Raw genomic sequence first — 17,853 nt, 5'->3', positions numbered from 1 at the left:
CGCTCCTCTGCTCCAATGGAGGAGCCACCCCAGCCACATTTTACAATAGAAAACTGCTTACAAAGGAGCGAATGTTGGCCCAGTAAATGAAACAAACATCTGCAATCTTTCAAAGATATTTAACATTATACATAACCCTTTGGGCCATACATGAATGTGGGGATGTGAGACTTAAGAGATTGGTTGGGGAGAAAAAAAAGGTTGTCGGGAAGGTTGTTTCTAAACAAATAGAACGTTTTGCAAACAGAAAAGGCAGTTTACGTTGCAGGCTGGTGGTAGTTTTGATTTTCTTGTGCAAACCTAGGGCCAACTAGCTGATTGCTGACATGGAAGCGAGACCAGAGTGGCCTGCCTTTGTTTCTGTTGGGTTTTACCCCAGACTACAATCATGTGAGATCAGCCCCATGGAGTATTAATCTCTCACCTAATAATATTGGCTATTTGAGTGTATCCTGCAGCTTCCTCCTCAGTGCTTGCATTGAACTGCATGAGGAACTACTTTAGAACTAGAGCTCCTTCTGTCCATTCCTGCTGGTTTCCTCTGTTGCGTCTCGCTCTATTGTGTGCATGCTGCATGAATTGGCAAATCAATCACAGGCCTATTGGCTTTGCCAAATCCGGTGTAACCAGTAAAACAACCCATAGCACTATTAAGCGTCAGTATATATCAACCAACAAATCCTTACTGAGCTCTTGTGAAATCCTTTAGAGAGGCACGTCCTTCAGCACAATTGGGTTAGGTTTTATTTTTAAATGTGAATCCCACACAAAGGTCCAGAATGTCTCTACAGCCCAACTTACAAAAATCTGGTTTATTTTCAACTGCACTGTAGCAAAACTCTGCCTCCAAAGCACTTTAGCCGCAAACTCTAAGGTAATCTCCTATTCTCCCTCAGATGGTATGGTACAACTTTTATACCATATGCACTCGCATCAATAGTTATGCCCTAAGTGACTGATTAAACATTGCTAAAGCTGTTTCCTGAGTTCATTTTATCTTCAATCTACAAAACTCTTTATAACGTTGTCATCATTCCTCTGACCACCTAAACATTACTACTTTATTATCCAACCATCTCATAATAACAGTCCCATCTGAAAAGAAAATCCACAATTTGTTAATTATATTCTGCCATACTGAGAAATGATAACAATGGTTCTCTGCAGTCGCTGGTGCCTTTACATTAGCACTCACTAACCCCTACTTGGGTTTTACACACTTGAATCTGCCCACAGGACCAAGACATTCAACAGAATCTTTGCTGAATCAAGACTTCTTGCTCCCCTGACCAGGAAGCCCTCTTGGAACCCATGGACTGCTGGAACCCACTGAGCAACTAGATCATCACTTGCTGGAAAACTACTGCCAATCCCACCAGATCAAATGCCATGGGGTAACATCTCATTATAACCAGGGCCTGATAAAACTGGCCTACAGGTGTCATCAGGATTCAGACTCACCTGAGGACAGGCCAAAGATGAAGCCAAAGAAGTGAGCAGCACAGAGCAGATAAAAAGGTAGAGCATCTCCTTCATGTCCATCAGAGGGTGTCCAAGCTACATTTCCCCATCACCTTGCACTAAATGTGACATCCAGAAGTGGGCACAGAACTCCAGATATCAACACTTAGGTACAGCCCACAAACCTCCAGATGACGCCCCAAACTGAAAACAATATTGCAGATGTGGCTTATGTACCGAACACTCCTCTGGAACTGGAACACTCAAGATGAGGTCTCCAGAAGAGGACACTAGACTCCAGATAATATCTCCAGATCTGGACACAGGATTGTAGATGGTTCTTTCAGCGATGGTTACAATACCTCAGCAAGAGACAGGGTATACTTTCTTTTGTGAGGCAGGAAGCACACTTACGTCATATAGCAGTGACAGCCGAAGAAGTCGGGTCTTGCAGTCCATGGTTGTGTGTTCTTTCACGTTCTCTACAAGATATGGTCCAAACTCTTTAGTACTGTCCAGTTCTGGCCAGTAAGGGACACACTTGTTCTGAGAAAAAGAAAAGAGGTAGTCATTAGGAGAAATGTGGAAGGCTAGAAATAAAGCGAGAGAGGCAGAGAGTGAGACTGTGTGTGTGCGAGTGTGAGAGATAGTGAGAGTGAGAGAGACAGACAAGAGTGAGGAAGTAAGCGATCAGAAGAGGCATTAGTAAAGATAAGTGTGAAATAAAGAAGAAAAGAAAGCGGGAAAGAGAAAAATTGAAAAACAAGGCAGAAAGAAAGAAGGAATGCAAGAAAATAATGAAAACGTTTTAAAAAGCACAAATGAAAGAAGAAAAAAGAGGAATAGACAACTACAGAAACAGCTGGGTGATGCCTCCAGAGAGTGGCCTGCTGCCATGAATGTGGGCAAAAAGAATGTCATTCTACCTAAGGTGCCAGGTTCGGTGCTTCACAAGTGGCACTTAGGTGGGTGTGAAAAAGTGTGACAACAAACAGTACAATAACAAATTACTTATGGGAGTACAGTAAGAGGTGCTGCCCTCAATTTAAATATTAGTTTACGCTGCCTGGTGCTTGCATCCTGCATTCTATCCTAAGTCGGTGGAGTGTTCTAATAGCATTGTAGCCCTCCTGCCTTGGTCTACATGGAGGTTAAAGACCTTCTCCCTCGTCATAGGCCCTCGTCTGCGATTGAGCCTATAACTCAGGAAGAGCGCCTTTAAGAACTGTTCCAGCCTTGGAGGTGCGGAAATAGCACTCAAAGGTCTTTTGCCTTACTAAGTATGGAGCCCATTTGCTGCATTTGCATGTGCATTTCGAACTGCTGATATATTTAGAAATATTTGTTCAGTTTATTTGCAGGTATTTCCCTCCTACACCCCTTCTTTTTACTCTGCCTGTACCTCAGCGAGATTATCCAATAGTTCACCTTACAAAATGCTCTAACTTTGAAGTAAGAAAGAAAAGTAAACACCAATCTCCATGTTAAAAGAATAAGCAGCAATCTGTCAGCAGACATAGCCTGACATTTGATCTCTGTCTTTCAAAAAAAAAAAAAATGTTTTATTGGCATTTCAATCAGCGTACATTTGACATAAATACATGTTAAAGGGCTTTCGTATAGCATGATTGATCTCTGTCTTTGAACATAAAAGATAAAAACAAAAGTTAAAATCTTCCATAATGGTCATTCACTCTTAGAACTCCCACATGGTTATTTTGGGGATGCTGCAGCACCCCCAGTAACCCAACTTCCAGCAGCTATGATGGTAATGTCAATCAAAGGTGCGCTCTAATGTTGTTCAGGGGTAGTTCGTCCAGCCCGTGAACCGTCCTGTCCCAAGGTTCTGATCGCTGGGGGATGATTCTATGCATGACGTGGGCTCAGGGCCGGCTTTAGGGCAGTGCGACCGGTGTGGATGCACTGGGCGCTGGCCTGTGGAGGGGGCGCTGACCTCAGGGGAGGTTGCTGTGTTTAGCAATAACTTACGATTGGAGTGATGAGGGGCACGTTTGCCCAGTGGTAGTAAGAGATTCCAAGGAAGCGTTCATGGCAGTGGCGTAACACAGGCCCCCGCAGCCCCCGCCTTGCGGGGGGCCCCCACGATCCAGGGGCCCCCTCAGCAGAGCCTGCAAGTGCAGCACAGAGATCCCTGCAGTGAAGAAGAGAAGCTATGCATTTTTCTTTCCTACTCGTTGAGAGTTCTCAGGGATTCATTCAATGACTTCTAAGATCACAGTCGATGCGCATGCAGGCAGGGTCCGGCCTTACGTGTGCAACAACCGGAGCCCCCTGGTGCACGCACAACTTTGAAAAAGCCGGCAGGGATCTGTGGTGCGCGCTCTCCCTGAGCCACCCCTCGCGCCGGCGCCTGTACAGCTTCGCGCGCACAGACAAGCTGACGTCGAGGCACTGGCTGTAAAGGGCTCAAAGGTCAAAGGATAGGAAAGCGATGGGCTTGACATTTGCCCCCTTTCTCCGCCGAGGCCACGCCCAAGGACCCCGTCAGACCCGGCTTCGACTGCAGACAAGCGAATGTAGATCTATGTCCAGTGTGAGGTGAGGCCAGTCCTGGAGGGGCCGAGGGGGGAGGGCAGCTCCGCTCACCCAGGGCGACAGCAGTCATCTTTTCACCCAGGGCGGCAGCAGTCATCTTTTCCTGTCACCCGTTTTCTGCCCGTGGTCGCCTTTGACTACATTCAGAAAAGTGAAGATGGGAGGTCGAGCCTTTTCCTATCTGGCACCCAAACACTGGAATCTGTTGCCCATAGATCTGCGCTCGTGCCCTAATCTAACCATCTTCAAGAAGCACCTAAAGACCTGGTTATTCAACTGAGTTGCTTGGGTCGCCGAAGCCTGCCTCCAAAGGCGCCGAGAGATCCCTTTGGGGATGATTTGTGCGCCATATAAATATAAATAATAATAATAATAATAATAATAATAAATAATAATTCGGAAAACAGAAAGTTGAAAAGTGAAAGAGAAAGTCTAAGTCCAGCCGGTAAAACCAGATTGGTGAGAGGTGGAGACCGTGACCGAGTCAGGAGCGAGGCAGCCTGGGCAGGGTTCTTGTTATAGTAAATGCCCTAGTCGGAGTCTGCATGGTTCCCACTCTGTTTAATAATAGTGGGCGTCCGTATGTGAGGATGTGGCATAATGACCGGAGCTGCCAACTTTTGAGATGGGAACCAAGTTCGAGTCTCGGTGTGGGCTCAACATTCTGGGCAAATCTTGTACTCTCTCCCCGGAACTACCAAAAATGAACTTGTCCTTGTGTAATGTAACAGGTGCCCATGTAAAGCGCTCCAATACCTTCGGGTCAAGTTCTATAAAACTGCAAAAATAGAAAATCTGTATCTAACGATTTCTTGGAGTACCAACAAGATTACTTTAAAAGCGAGCCCAAAGTCATTTGATGATCATCCAGCTAAAAAACAGGGCGAGTCGGGCAACTAGAATTATGTGGTTTAACCAGTGGTCGAAGGGGGTGGGATCGGTAGGGCACGGCGTGCCACTACTTCATTAATTTCATAGAGTCCCTTCCCCTACTTTCTTATTTTAAACATTTCTCCTGGACGGCAGAAATCGCCAGGGCTGATAGTCAAGGCTCAGTTTTTAGGAATGGGTGGACGGGCAGAGAAGGAAAAGGACTCTGCCTTTTCCTTCGTGCCCAGAGAAGACAAGGACAATGTCCATTTCTCCTGCCGCTGGCATCTGCCCCTCCTCTCCTTGTTCCCCCTCTTCCCTCTCTTTCTGTCTCGCTCCTCCTCATTTAGTGAAAACCGAGACTTCAAGAAACAGGTATTACCTTCTCTTTCCTCCTTTCGTTTATTTGGTCCCCTGTGAAATGGATCCAAAACAGAAAAACACTTTTGCTAGAAACGTCATCTTTTTCTGACTTTTTTCAATTTCTAAGTGCAGCCTCGGGGTGGAGAGAAATAAAACATTTAAAATATGAACAATAACTAACTAACTTACTAAAGTAAGACAGAGTGATTGCAAGGTGGCCAGATTGATTTATTCACACCTAATAAACACATTAGCGCCAATTTACAGTGTTTGCCAGTGAAGTGATACTTTTGTTTTCTCCTCTCTTTGAACAACATTGTTTTCCCTGGGTGGGAAAGTGCACCTTTCCTGGAGGTACTGAAATACCTGCTTGATGGGTGAATTGGAAAACAAAATGTGTACGGTGGCTTTGTGTTCACGAATATGGTCTTTTTAACCCCTTCGCCGCGGCAGGAATTCCGCCGCGGCGCTGGGGGGGTTTGGGGGCAGGTGCGGTGGCGCTGTGCTCGTGACGGAACCACTCCGTCACGAGCCACGGTTGAGCTGTGCTCATGACGGAGTGGTTCCGTCACGTCTCCGCCCACTGCGCTAATCGCCCGCACAGGCGGGGAATTAGCGCCGCGTGGGCGGAGCGGCCGCCAACGGCCACAGCATGACGGAACCACTCCGTCATGAGCACAGCGCAACCGTGGCTCATGACGGAGTGGTTCCGTCATGAGCGGGGAAGGGGTTAAACCATAACGCTTACGTTTTGTAAGGATATAAGCAATGGACATTGAAATAGGTCCCTTCCGGGTCCTGTAGTCATGTCCTTAACTTTGCAGGCAAAAGCACTCACTAATTTCTGCATAATGAGTGTAAAAAGAAAAAGGTAACCTTGTTGTTCCTGCTTACATTTCAAATGCTTTACTTAATCTTGCATTCCCTATGAGTGTTTGCTTTTTCTAGGATGTTGATTTTTTAGGTCTCGGCTAGCGAAGGCTGCGCTTGCGCAGTCTCGCTCGCGAGATTTAACGTTTTCAGAAGTGGGGCTTTAACCCGCCCTCTTCTTCCCTCTTCTCCATTGGCTGGCCTCTTAAATGCTAGTCAGCCATTGGAGAAGAGCTTTGTCTCTCCAAACAAGCCCCGTCTTTTTCGGATTCGTGGGCATGTTTTTTCGATTCTTTCTCTTTTTTAAGCCCCTCCCCTTTTACACTGTTGTTTTACATTTCTTGTTTCTTAGGGTCACGCCCTTGCTTTGGATTGGGCAACGTCGATATTTATTTAAAACTATATGTTCTCATTGGTCTGCAGCATTTTTTGTTACCGCCCTGTGGCTTTTTTTCACACACCCATAAGACAATGAGTCTACGGCATGTCTTTCTCACGCTGCCTACACGCGCCAGTCGGCTCTCTGATTGGTTGGCAACTACCAAATAAGCACTGTGATTGGTGGACCTTGTCAACCAATCAGAGAGCCTACTGGCGCTTGCAGGCAGCATGAGCAAGACACACTGTAGACTTGCTGTCCCAAGGGCGTGTCGATCTCCATCCTTCGGTTTCACATCATGCAGTCTTGTAGGTCTCGCCTCTCCACTCCCGAGATTGTAGCGTAACATGAGCCCCTTGCTCAGGCGCTTAGGCCTCGATAGCGGCAGCAGTGAATTGAAATGGAGGTATCCCTGAAGCTAAACGGACACGACAGGTAATGCGACTGGATGGCGTATCTGCCCTGAGAGCAATACGGGCCAAATGCTAACTCTCCTGCCTGCCTGGATGAATCTAACCGGGCCCGCAACACTGCCGTAACACAGAGAGGAGGTGCCTCAGAGGTGCTGCCCTAGCAGAGAAACGACGTCTGGAGATCCTCCCTGGAACCCCAGGAAACAGTGGACTCTTCGGCGTCCTGCTCTGTTCCCGGGGATCGACTGCTGCCACTTCCATGTTGCCCCCCCCACTGCTTCTCGACTACCTCCCCTGGGTGGAATGTGTAGTGCGATGCAGGCATTTCCCCCCATCGGCTGGCCTCCTCGAGTAGATTATCTGCTTGCTTGCCCATGGACCGCTGCTTCGGGGTGTCTCTGCACGCTGTGCTCGGTGCTACAGCCCGTCTCTGCTCGCTGCGCTCCCGGTGAAGAGTGCGGTGTGAGCTTGCGTCTGTCTCACACTTGGGACGGCTCTACCCCCGGAGCGCCAAGTCTGGGAGTGAACTCTCGCTCTACTCCCCACCCCCTGGCGGTGGTGCCAGCTCCCTGCAGCTCCAGCTGATAAGATCAGATCCCTGTGGAGAGCTTAGCAGTAAGGCAGGGGCGCAGAACAAGGCACCCGGGACACCTCGCCACACCACCCCGGCGCAGAGGGGGTTGTCTGCCACTGTCACTTTTCTCCTGCTCCTTTTCCTTCACTTTACCACTACCTTTACTTTACCTTGATCCGTTCACTCCTCCACCTGTAACCAACTGTGTGTCTGCTTCACATCTGCCCTCCACCTATGTGCCTACGTTCCTCACCCTGTACCATCTCTACTCCACGCGCAACCCCGCTCCACCCGAGTCCCCTCACCTGTGCCATACGCCCCCTCACCAGCACGTCTCGTCTACTACACCCGTATTCCTGCTCCACCCGTACCTTCCCGCTCCTCAACCTGTGCCTCTACTCCGACTCTCCCCCTGATTCACCTGTTCCCGCCCACCGGCAATCTCCTCTACTCCTGCACACTCCATCCCTCCAGCCCTCCACCTGCACCCTCCACCCCTCCACCTGCTCACTGCACCCCTCCATCTCTCCACCTGCTTCCTTCTGCCTCCCAACAGGTGAATCCCTTCTACTCCACCTGTAACCCTGCTCCGTCTGAAGCCCCTCTTCTCCTCCACACTCCACCCCTCCACCTGTTCCCTCCTGCCTCCCAACAGTCACATCCTCTACTCCACCTGGGACTCTCCTCCGCCTGAAGCCCCTCCTCTCTCCCACCTCCAGCTCCCGCTCTACCCCTCCAGCACCAGTTACCCTCAGCTTAGCTCTCCTCCTTCCACTGTTCTTCTCTCTCTTTGCCCACCTAGTTTCCCTCCTCTCCATCTGCACTGTGATACTTTCTCTCCAGCTGCCCTCTCTCCATTCTCTCGGTTTTCACTTACACACATTCGCAGAGCTTATTTCTCTCCATATGTTCCCATACCAGGCGCTTCATGCAGTTTGGTGCTTACTTTCCGTCCATATTAAACAATAGTAAATGTTTCAGCACACAGGCTAATATGCTGCATTGCTAAATACATATATGGTCCCAAAGGCGAGACCGATGCATTGCAAATGCTTGTTTTTTTTAGGCAGCATATTGCTCTTGTCTAGTGAGTAATTTGAATTGAGTCACATCCAGGTGTTTATAGTGGTGCACAATTGGGTTCTGGTTGAAGGCAGTGCGAGTTTCTTTCAGTGAGGCAGTTTGGTGTTCAGTGGCGGAGAGGATGTGGCACTATGGTCCGAGCTGCTGAATTTGGGACTGGAGAACCAGGTTCACCCTTCATAACCAGTCCACCTGACAACTCCCCCTGAGGGAGCACATTCCCATGCTAGACCTTAGAAGGCCCTGCAAGATCTTAAAAGCCCTGGTGTCTTAGCACCAGCAGGTGGACTCTAGCACTGACAAGTCTGGGTTAACCTTAAAGGCACAATCCATACTGAAGTTCACCTCCAGTCTTGTGGGCAGGCCTCTGAAGCAGCACACAGTCGCTGTGGTGACAGGACCCTTTATCAGTGTGGCTCTAGGGTAGTGCGACCGCACCAGGCGCTGACCAGCCATGGTCCGTGCAGGTAACAGCGGTTGGGCAGAGGGACCGGGTAATGGGGAATTTTGAGGGACAATGTCGAGGGAAAAATAAATATATAAATAATTTTCCCTCTGCATCGTCCCTCGAAATCCCTCTTACCCGGCCCCACCGCTGTTACCTGCACGGACCGCGGCAGGCGCTGACTTCAGGTGGGGGCATCGTGTTTGCAAGTATAATATGATTTTAAAAGCACTTGCTGCCTCCTTCCTGGCCTCCAACAATTTTAGGCAACAATAAAAATGTCATGATAACTCCAGTGATTAATGTTCTTAGTAGAGAGAGATGGTGTTTTGTATAGTGGACGTTTTGACTCATGGAAAGGAAGCGCAGAGGGTTAATGTGCCTGCTGCAAAGAACTTGTACCATGCAGATCACAAAGTGCACATAATATAAATAGGTCAGTAGGTTACTGCTTTTGTCAGAGAGACCCTATTGTTACTTGCAGTTAATAAGTTAAAATCCTAACATAGAACAGCGAGCTATTAACTGTCATGTAAGAGCTGCATGCAAACTGCAAGGTATAAATTAGAGCGTTATGGTTTTTTCCCCTGTCTTTGATTATCCTAATGTTGCAAAAAAGGGTACATTTGGGTAGAAATCACTTCCGATTATTAAAGAGAACCACCAACCATGGTATTACATTTTAAATTCTGAGTTTGTGTTTCTCCAGACCAATCACTATTAAACTATGCTGCCTACTAGTATGGTTGTCATGTGACTCCTACACCTTGTGGTTAATTTTAATGTTAAATATATTTGTAGAGCGCATGGCTGCCCCAGCAACGGGGTGTCCCAACGCTAAGATGAGCACCAAGAGAGACAACAGCACCTAAGAAAAATTAGATTTGGGAGAATAGCCATGTCTTCACCAGCCTTCTAAAAGTGAGGTAGTTCTTTGTCTTATGTAACATTTCCTATACAGTGATTTACACACATATAATTGATTGGCTCTGTGTTGTGTGTGATGTAAAGTGCTCTGACACCCTACACTGGTATTAGTGGTGCTGTACATTTTCTGATACTTTATTATTTTGACATTTTTACACATGCTAACAGTCTCTGCAAAGATGTTGCCTTATTAGTACCAGTGAAACATACAAGTGCAGCAGTGAAAAAGGGGACCAGTCAACCTTTGCAAAGAGCCCTCCACTTCACAGCAGCACAAATCACATTTTTTAGTAACTTTTGATCCGTTTGTGCTATAAACAATTTATTAGTTAAAATCATCAGATTATGCAGCAGAGGATGTATTATGTGGCTAATATGGCAGAGCCATAATTATGTGGAAAACATTTGCAAACAAGGACATTTTGCCATTCATGTTTGAACTGCTCTTGTGGAAAAAGAGAGAAGTGCTGATGACAAACTCCATGGCTGGGAGACAAATGGCTTGTGATTCCACTTTTAAGGATATTTGGGACATTCTGTGATTGGAAATGTATTCCACTTTGTGAATTTATTTTAATGTCAATAACTGATATTAAAGCTTAAATAAACATGTGTAGCCATTGGTTAAAATATAAACCGTAATAAGCTGTAACCGGTTAGTGAAATCGGAAACAAATACAAAAAATGTGGATATTTTGCTCTTTCTGCCACACCTCTGACTCCGCCCACTGACCCAATCCACGGGTTATTCCCGTCCTCTGATTCTTCGCCCACAGTTCCCCTACTTTTTCCCCCCACTTCGACCACTGGGTTTAACTTATATCTGAAATTCTTGCACTGCCATCAATAACATGCTGAGTTACTTCAAGTGTCTTGGAGTGCACCCTGCATTCAGACAACTCACTCCTTATTCTCGCCCTTCACTGTTATGCTCACCCTGCACTCACAGCAATCACAATGCACTCACACTGATCACCATGTACTCCCACCATTCACCCGCTCACTCTGTACTCACAGTGATCACTCTGCACTCACAATGCACTAGCGCTGTTCATCCTGTACCTCACCCTGCAGTCACACGAGCACACTACTCACTCTGCACTCATGTCACACTTCACTCACCTGTCCCCTCACTGCTCAATCTGCAATCTCACTCAAAGAAGCCCATCACTAACCATGTATTCTTTCGTCCCACTCTGCACTTACATCCGCACCCAAATTCATATGGTCACCTCACTCACCCTGAAGTCACTCCTCCTACCCTACTCTCACACTGTCGCATCACTCACCGTGCACTCACATGGGCACTCCTACCACCCACAAAGCGCAGAAGGTTAATGTGCGTGCTACAAAGAACGTGTACCATGCAGATCACAGAACTTAGTGTGAGTAAACTATGAGTAGCGCTATAAAAACATGAAATGTTTGTCAGAAAGGTGCTACAGAGAGATGAGGTGCATTGTTGGTAAGTGGTAGTGAGGGAATGCATGGAAAAGGAGGAAATGGGGGAGGGGGCGCCAAAAAAGACTGTTGCACCATGTGCGACCAGTGCCAGGGCCAGTCCTGGCTAGGAGTGGTAGCCCCCCTGAAGTTCGGGGCTAGTTGTGCCCCTGGTTTCAATAGCCCAGCCAACTAAAGACTTTTGGTCTCGCTTCTCTGATTTGTTATCCGAGGCTTAGGTCGGTGATGGCCACTGGGAAAGCAAGGGGCAAATCCAATCCAATGGGCACAGGTGTATATTGTCAGTCACCTTTTTATGGAATTGCAGGTTTGGGTTTGTCTTTCAAAGTTTCAAGTATAGTTGTTCTTCAGCCAAAGGCAGTTCCTGAGACAATAGGATCGCTCCTTGGCATTGTTCTGATTGCTGCCCCAGTTAAATAACCTGCTTTTGACATTATTTGTTACAAATGGCGTACCTTATATGTTAAGAGGGTTTCCCACTTTCTCAGAACTTTGAGAAAGACAATATAGAGGCATTTCATTTAAATGTTGGGAGGTTTCAAATCAAAATATGCCAGATTTTTGAGTGGTGGGGCAAAGTGGTAGGTGGTAGGCCGGGCCGCGGGAAGGGGGCCTCCGTGTGGTTTGCATGGGGCCCCCTCAAGTTTCGTTACGCCACTGGTTCATGGGGCGTGGGGGCGCCAAAAATGAATGTCGCATTGGGCGCCACCACCAGCGCTAAAGCCGGCCCTGCGTGGGCTCCTGCGTTAAGCACGAGGTGACAATCACCAAAGCCTCGGCTCCGAAAATTCCCGAACACCTTTCCAGATGTCAGTGTCTGCCTGTCGATGCGTAGAGTGCCTCCAAGCGGTCTTCTGGTGCCCGGGGTGGACTGTACTGCTGGATACCGACCCCAGGATATTGTGGGACAAGACTATCGAGGACAGAATATGGAAATGTAAGTGCATCCAGGGAAGTAGAAATGTATTATTCCAAGCTCCACTTACTTCTACGTACATTGAAGTACCGCGTAGGTACATATATGTGGACTTGGGTATAATAAATCTACACTTACTAACCAATCTTTTTTTCCCATACTTTGTTGTTGAAATTGTGCCTCATGGATAGTCTGGGGTCGCTATTTAGGGTGCACGCCCTCGCGCTGCACAGGTAGGCTGAGCAGAGTTCTGAGGCTCATAACGGGCAGCATGCACGGCGGGGAATCCATGACAGGCAAGCCGGAAGGAAGGTTCTCCTTACAGGGTAGTCCTTGGCCAGTCTCCTTGGAAAAATGTGCTTCCATCTTAGCTCAAACCTTATAAGGTGAGTCGAGTCATCTGGACCAAGGGTTAATTTTGGTCTTTCCGCATCATCTCATCCACTCCCTTTACTAGAACGCAGCAGGCGCCCAGTCTCGTGTACTTTGAGGTAAATAACCAGACACTTCTGGCTGGGCCGTTATTAAAGAAGCGCTCTCAAACAGAGGCTGTTACATCCCGTCACCTGGCTGGTGGCTGGACATGTGCAGTCCCTTTGTTTTCGGAGCCTCAGCCGAAAAGATTATTTACCATACCAAGCTCGTTTGTTGCTGTTTGGTGCCCTCTTGTGGTCATTTATTACGCGGACACAAATTTCGGCATATGGTGAGCCTGTTTGATTATCTACCACAGATAACACACACTGATTCTCGAATCGATTGTTTATTTCCGGGGGATGTCAGTTCACATGATTTTATGTGAAAGGGTAATGGCCTGATCAGGAGCTTCGCGGACAGGGTACTTTGCCACAAATGTGATAGGTAAGTTAAACAGCCGCGGCCCGTGCAGGTAACAGCGGTGCGGCTGCGTTGGGAGGGGATTTCGAGGAACGATGCAGAGGGAAAATTAATTATTTAATTCCCCCCCACCGCATCGTCCCTCGAAACCCCCACTCACGCAGTCCCACCGCTGTTACCTGCACGAACCGTGCCTCGGTAAGTACCTGTCCGTCAAACCCTCAGGTCACATGCCTTATTTATTGAAAGTCGGGAGAGCATCTTTCTTCCGTCGGCTGTGCTCCCGCTGGCTCCACCGTCAGGCACCCTGATGGGCGACAGAAGAAACTCAAGGGTGTGTGAGGGTCATTGGTTTGTTGTTTTTCAATAACAAACTCCAGCCTTGGAAATTGGTTTCTGAAAAATAAAAACAGTTTGGTGCGTGCCCACCTGAAAGACAGCTGCCAAGCACCGAGATGGCATTGGCTTTAGACGAAATACCATGGCAGCGGTTTCTCTGCGAGCACAGATCTCACCGCTGGGCTGGTGGGATCTCTAAACTGCAGGTTGCCCGGGGTCCACGAAGGAGACCCGCTAAAAGGGCGGTGTTAGAAGGGCTAGCCCCCAGGGGAGGACAGAATAAGTACTTGGCCACTCTGCGCCCACCCTTCCGGGAGAAATAGCTGAGCACTGATCAGAGACCCTCTTCAGGACTGGGTCTCACACCTAGGATCGTACACGCTGCTTCAGCACGAGGCAACACAGAGACACCACACCGTAGATTCTGGAATACGTATGCTTTATCTAGCAATATCAGGATCTTTATGATCCGCAGGAGTATGTACAAGTAGAGCAAGGGCTCACAAAGTCTCGGTTGGGGTAGGGGTAGCGGGACAGTCTTAGGATCTGGGTCAATGCGGAAGCATATCCGGCGCACAGCTCTCAATCCTCGAGCCGGGGGATACGGGATGATCTTTGGGATCCAGCCGGACCGGAATGTCTCTTGAGTGTGTCCGCTCTGCAGGACTCGGGTCCGGGTGTCGGAGGTCGGACAATCTTCCAGGAGCCGCGAGTCACTCAGCAGGGCTCAGAGTCCTCTAGGGTGCAAGGTGAGCCGCGACCACGTCAGCAGGGCTCGTGTGTCGTAAGGCAGAAGTCCGTCTCTGCCAGGTAGAGCCGCGACGCTGTCTGCAGGGCTCACCAAGGTTCCAAGAATTCCGTAGGATGTTGTAGGGATGTTCTTCAGCCGCGACCACGTCAGCAGGGCTAGTTCGTTCCAGGATTCAACTGCCGAGGGTCCAGGGCGCCCCTTGTTATAGGTCGACTCCTCTTTGATGTCCGGAGTCCTCACGGGCAGGGGTCTTCGCGCCTGGGGGTCGTTTGTTGGGGGTTCCTGCCACGCGGCCCTTTGATCCTTTCAAAGCGGGGTCGGGAGGGATCCCAGACACGCAGCAGGCGTGGAGCCAGCCCTCAGGGTGGACGGAGGGCCGATCGAAACCATCTCTTGGGAGGAGGCCAGGTGTGAATGAAAACTACTCCTCCCTCTCCTGCTCACCAGGAGCTCTCTCTCCCCCCAGCCGGCATGGCGCGACTAGGCCGGGGTTGTGCGTGGGTCGAGGCGGCCATCGGGGTGCTGGGCCGGGTACTGGAGGCCGCGAGGCCGATGGAATGGGAAGGGTGCCTGGTGTCGGGAAGGTGGAGGGGAGGACAGGGGTAAACCCAGGTTCTGGGTCGGGGAGGCTACGCTAGTCAGTGTAGTGTGGGGTGTAGGGGGTAGCCTGGTGTCACTACGGGTCTGAATGGGCCACGCCACGAGGCCGGGTCCAACACGCGTCCCCCCCCAGCTGAAGGCCGGAGAGAACTACCCATCTTCTTGGGGGTTCTCTTCGCTGAGGCGGAAGAACCTAGAGAGGCCGTCAGCGTTGGCGTGGTCGTTGCCAGGGCGATGCTCTACTGTGAAGTCCATCCCCTGGAGGGAGATGGACCAGCGTAGCAATTTGGGGTTCTCCCCCCTCATCTGCATGAGCCACCGTAAGGGTCGATGATCCGTCTGGACTCGAAAGTGGGTTCCGAAGAGGTAGGGTCGCAGTTTCTTTAGAGCCCAGGCTACGGCGAACGCCTCGCGTTCAATGGTGCTCCATCGTTGCTCTCGGGGCAGTAACCTTCGGCTAATGAAGGCCACGGGCTGATCTACGCCCTTCTCATTGAGCTGGGAGAGGACGGCTCCGATGCCGTGCTCGGAAGCATCTGTTTGGACCACAAACTCTTTGGAGTAATCGGGGGCTTGGAGCACAGGGGCTGTACACATGGCGAGTTTCAGGGCGTCGAACGCCTCCTGGCAGGCAGGGGTCCACTGTACCTTTTTATGTTGTCTTTTGGACGTGAGTTCCGTGAGAGGTCCTACGAGGCTGCCGTAACCTTGAATGAACCTCCGGTAGTAACCAGCGAGGCCCAGAAAGGCTCGGACTTCGGTTTGGGTGGTTGGTGGCTCCCAGGCCAGGATGGCGTCAATCTTAGGTTGGAGAGGGGCGACCTGCCCGCTTCCGACCTGGTGCCCCAGGTAGACCACTGATCCTTGCCCAATCTGGCATTTGCTGGCCTTCACTGTGAGGCCGGCTTGGCGTAGGGCCCCCAAGACCCTCCGGAGGTGCTGGAGGTGCTCACCCCATTCGGAACGGAATACCGCAATATCGTCCAGATAGGCGTCGCTGAATTCTTCCAGCCCGGCCAGGACCCTATTCACCAGTCGCTGAAAGGTGGCCGGGGCATTTTACATCCCGAATGGCATCACTCGGAAGCGATAGTGCCCATCCGGGGTGGAGAAGGCGGACCGCTCCTTGGCGCCCTCCGTGAGTGCAATCTGCCAGTATCCGCAGGTCAAATCGAAGGTGCTGAGAAACTGAGCAGACCCAAGGCGGTCAATGAGCTCATCTGCGCGGGGGAGAGGGTGAGCGTCTGTGCGGGTGACCGCATTGAGCCCCCGGTAGTCCACGCAGAACCGTAGTTCGGGGGCAACACCAGGGGCAGCTGCTTTCGGGACCAGTACCACGAGGCTGGCCCAAGGACTGTCGGTGGGCTCGATCACCCCGAGAGATAGCATCTTCGATACCACTGCCTGGATGCAGGCCCGGACTCAGTCGGGGACGCGGTAGGCTCGGTGCCGTATCGGTGGGCTGTCTACTGTGTCCACGTCGTGGACGCACCAGTCGGTGACCTTGGGGACGAGGGAGAACAGGCCGGCGGCAGTCCTCGTGTTGTCGGGGTGTGAGGGAGGGGGAGAGGATCACCCCCTCCACGGAGCCGTCTTTTTCTTTGGCCCGCAGGAGGTCAGGAAGAGGCTCCGATCCTCTTCCGCCCCGTCGTCTGTGGCCAGGAGCAAGCTCAACTCCGTCCGCACGAAGTGAGGCTTGAGGCGGTTCACGTGGAGGACCCGAAGGGGGTTCCGAGGGGACTGGACGTCCACCACGTAGGTCACCTGACTTTTTCGCTCGACCACCTTGAAGGGCCCGGTCCATTTGTCTTGGAGGGCGCACGGCTTCACGGGGGCCATCACCCAGACCTGCTGCCCGGGCTGAAACTCGACCAGCGTGGCGTTCTGGTCGTACCAGCGCTTCATTTCTTCCTGTCTCGCCTCGAGGTTGGCCTCGGCCAGCTCTCGGAACTTCCGAGTCTGGTTCCTGAGAGTCAACAGGTACCGGAACACGTCCTGTGGGGGGTTCCGGGGTGCCGTCTCCCATCCCTCTTTGACCAAGCTCAGGGGGCCTTGGACTGGGTGCCTATACAGAAACTCAAATGGGCTGAACCCCAAGGACTTCTGGGGGACTTCCCGGTAGGCAAACAGGAGGCAGGGAAGGAGGACGTCCCACTTACGCCGCAGTGGCTCCTCGAGACCCATGATCATTCCCTTCAGAGTCCTGTTAAACTGCTCCACTAGACCATTGCCTTGGGGATGGTAAGGGGTAGTGAATTTATACGAGACTCCACACTGTTGCCACAGGGATCTCATATATCTGGAGATAAAATTGGTACCTCGGTCGCTCACGACCTCTCGGGGGAACCCTACCCGGGAGAAGATCCCCATTAAGGCCCGGCCCACCACGGGGGCCGTGACGGTGCGGAGGGGGATGGCCTCTGGGTATCGGGTGGCATGGTCCACTAAGACGAGGATAAAGCGGTGACCCTGGGCGGTCTTGGAATCCAGGGGCCCCACGATGTCAATTCCGACCCGCTCAAAGGGGGTACTGACGACTGGGAAGGGCTGGAGGGGGGCCTTGCGCTTCCCTCCACTTTTACCACTGGCTTGGCACGTGGGGCAGGACTTGCAGTAGGCCTCTACGTGGGCTAGCATTTTTGGCCAATAAAAGTGCGTTACTAGGCGATGGTAGGTCTTGTCCTGGCCCAGGTGGCCGGCCAGGGGTACATCATGGGCCAAGCCCAGGAGGAAGTCTCGGAAGCGCAGGGGTACCACCAGGACCCGGGCTGACCCTAGCTCGGCAGCCCGCTGCTCGCTATACAGGAGGTCATTCTCCCAATACAATAAGTGGGTTCCCGTTTGGTCGCCCGCGGCTTGGGCGGCGGCCTGCTGCCGGGGTCCGACCAGGGAAGGACAGGTCGCTTGTTCTCTGCAGAACTCCTCTCGGGAGGGGCCCTTTCGTGGCGCCACTGGGCCAACTCAGGCAGCTCACCTAACTCCGTGATCTGCGCGTGGTCGGGTGGAGC

General features: G+C 50.8%; 1 protein-coding gene across 6 annotated transcripts in view; it reads right to left on the bottom strand.

Moving 5' to 3' along the window:
• Positions 1-17,853, bottom strand: part of LOC146812763 (tyrosine-protein phosphatase non-receptor type 6-like) — a 302,600-nt gene that overhangs the window by 21,545 nt on the left and 263,202 nt on the right. For all 6 annotated transcript variants that reach the window (XM_085619862.1, XM_085619866.1, XM_085619864.1 and 3 more), the window contains one exon: positions 1,876-2,007. In XM_085619862.1, coding sequence (XP_085475988.1) covers positions 1,876-2,007 — 132 coding nt within the window. The remainder of the gene's footprint in view (positions 1-1,875; positions 2,008-17,853) is intronic.

The sequence above is a fragment of the Triturus cristatus genome, chromosome 7 (assembly GCF_964204655.1).
Source record: "Triturus cristatus chromosome 7, aTriCri1.1, whole genome shotgun sequence".
Lineage (NCBI taxonomy): Eukaryota > Metazoa > Chordata > Amphibia > Caudata > Salamandridae > Triturus > Triturus cristatus.
The sequence above is the reverse complement of the archived record's forward strand: the minus strand, read 5'-3'. Positions and strand labels throughout refer to the sequence as shown.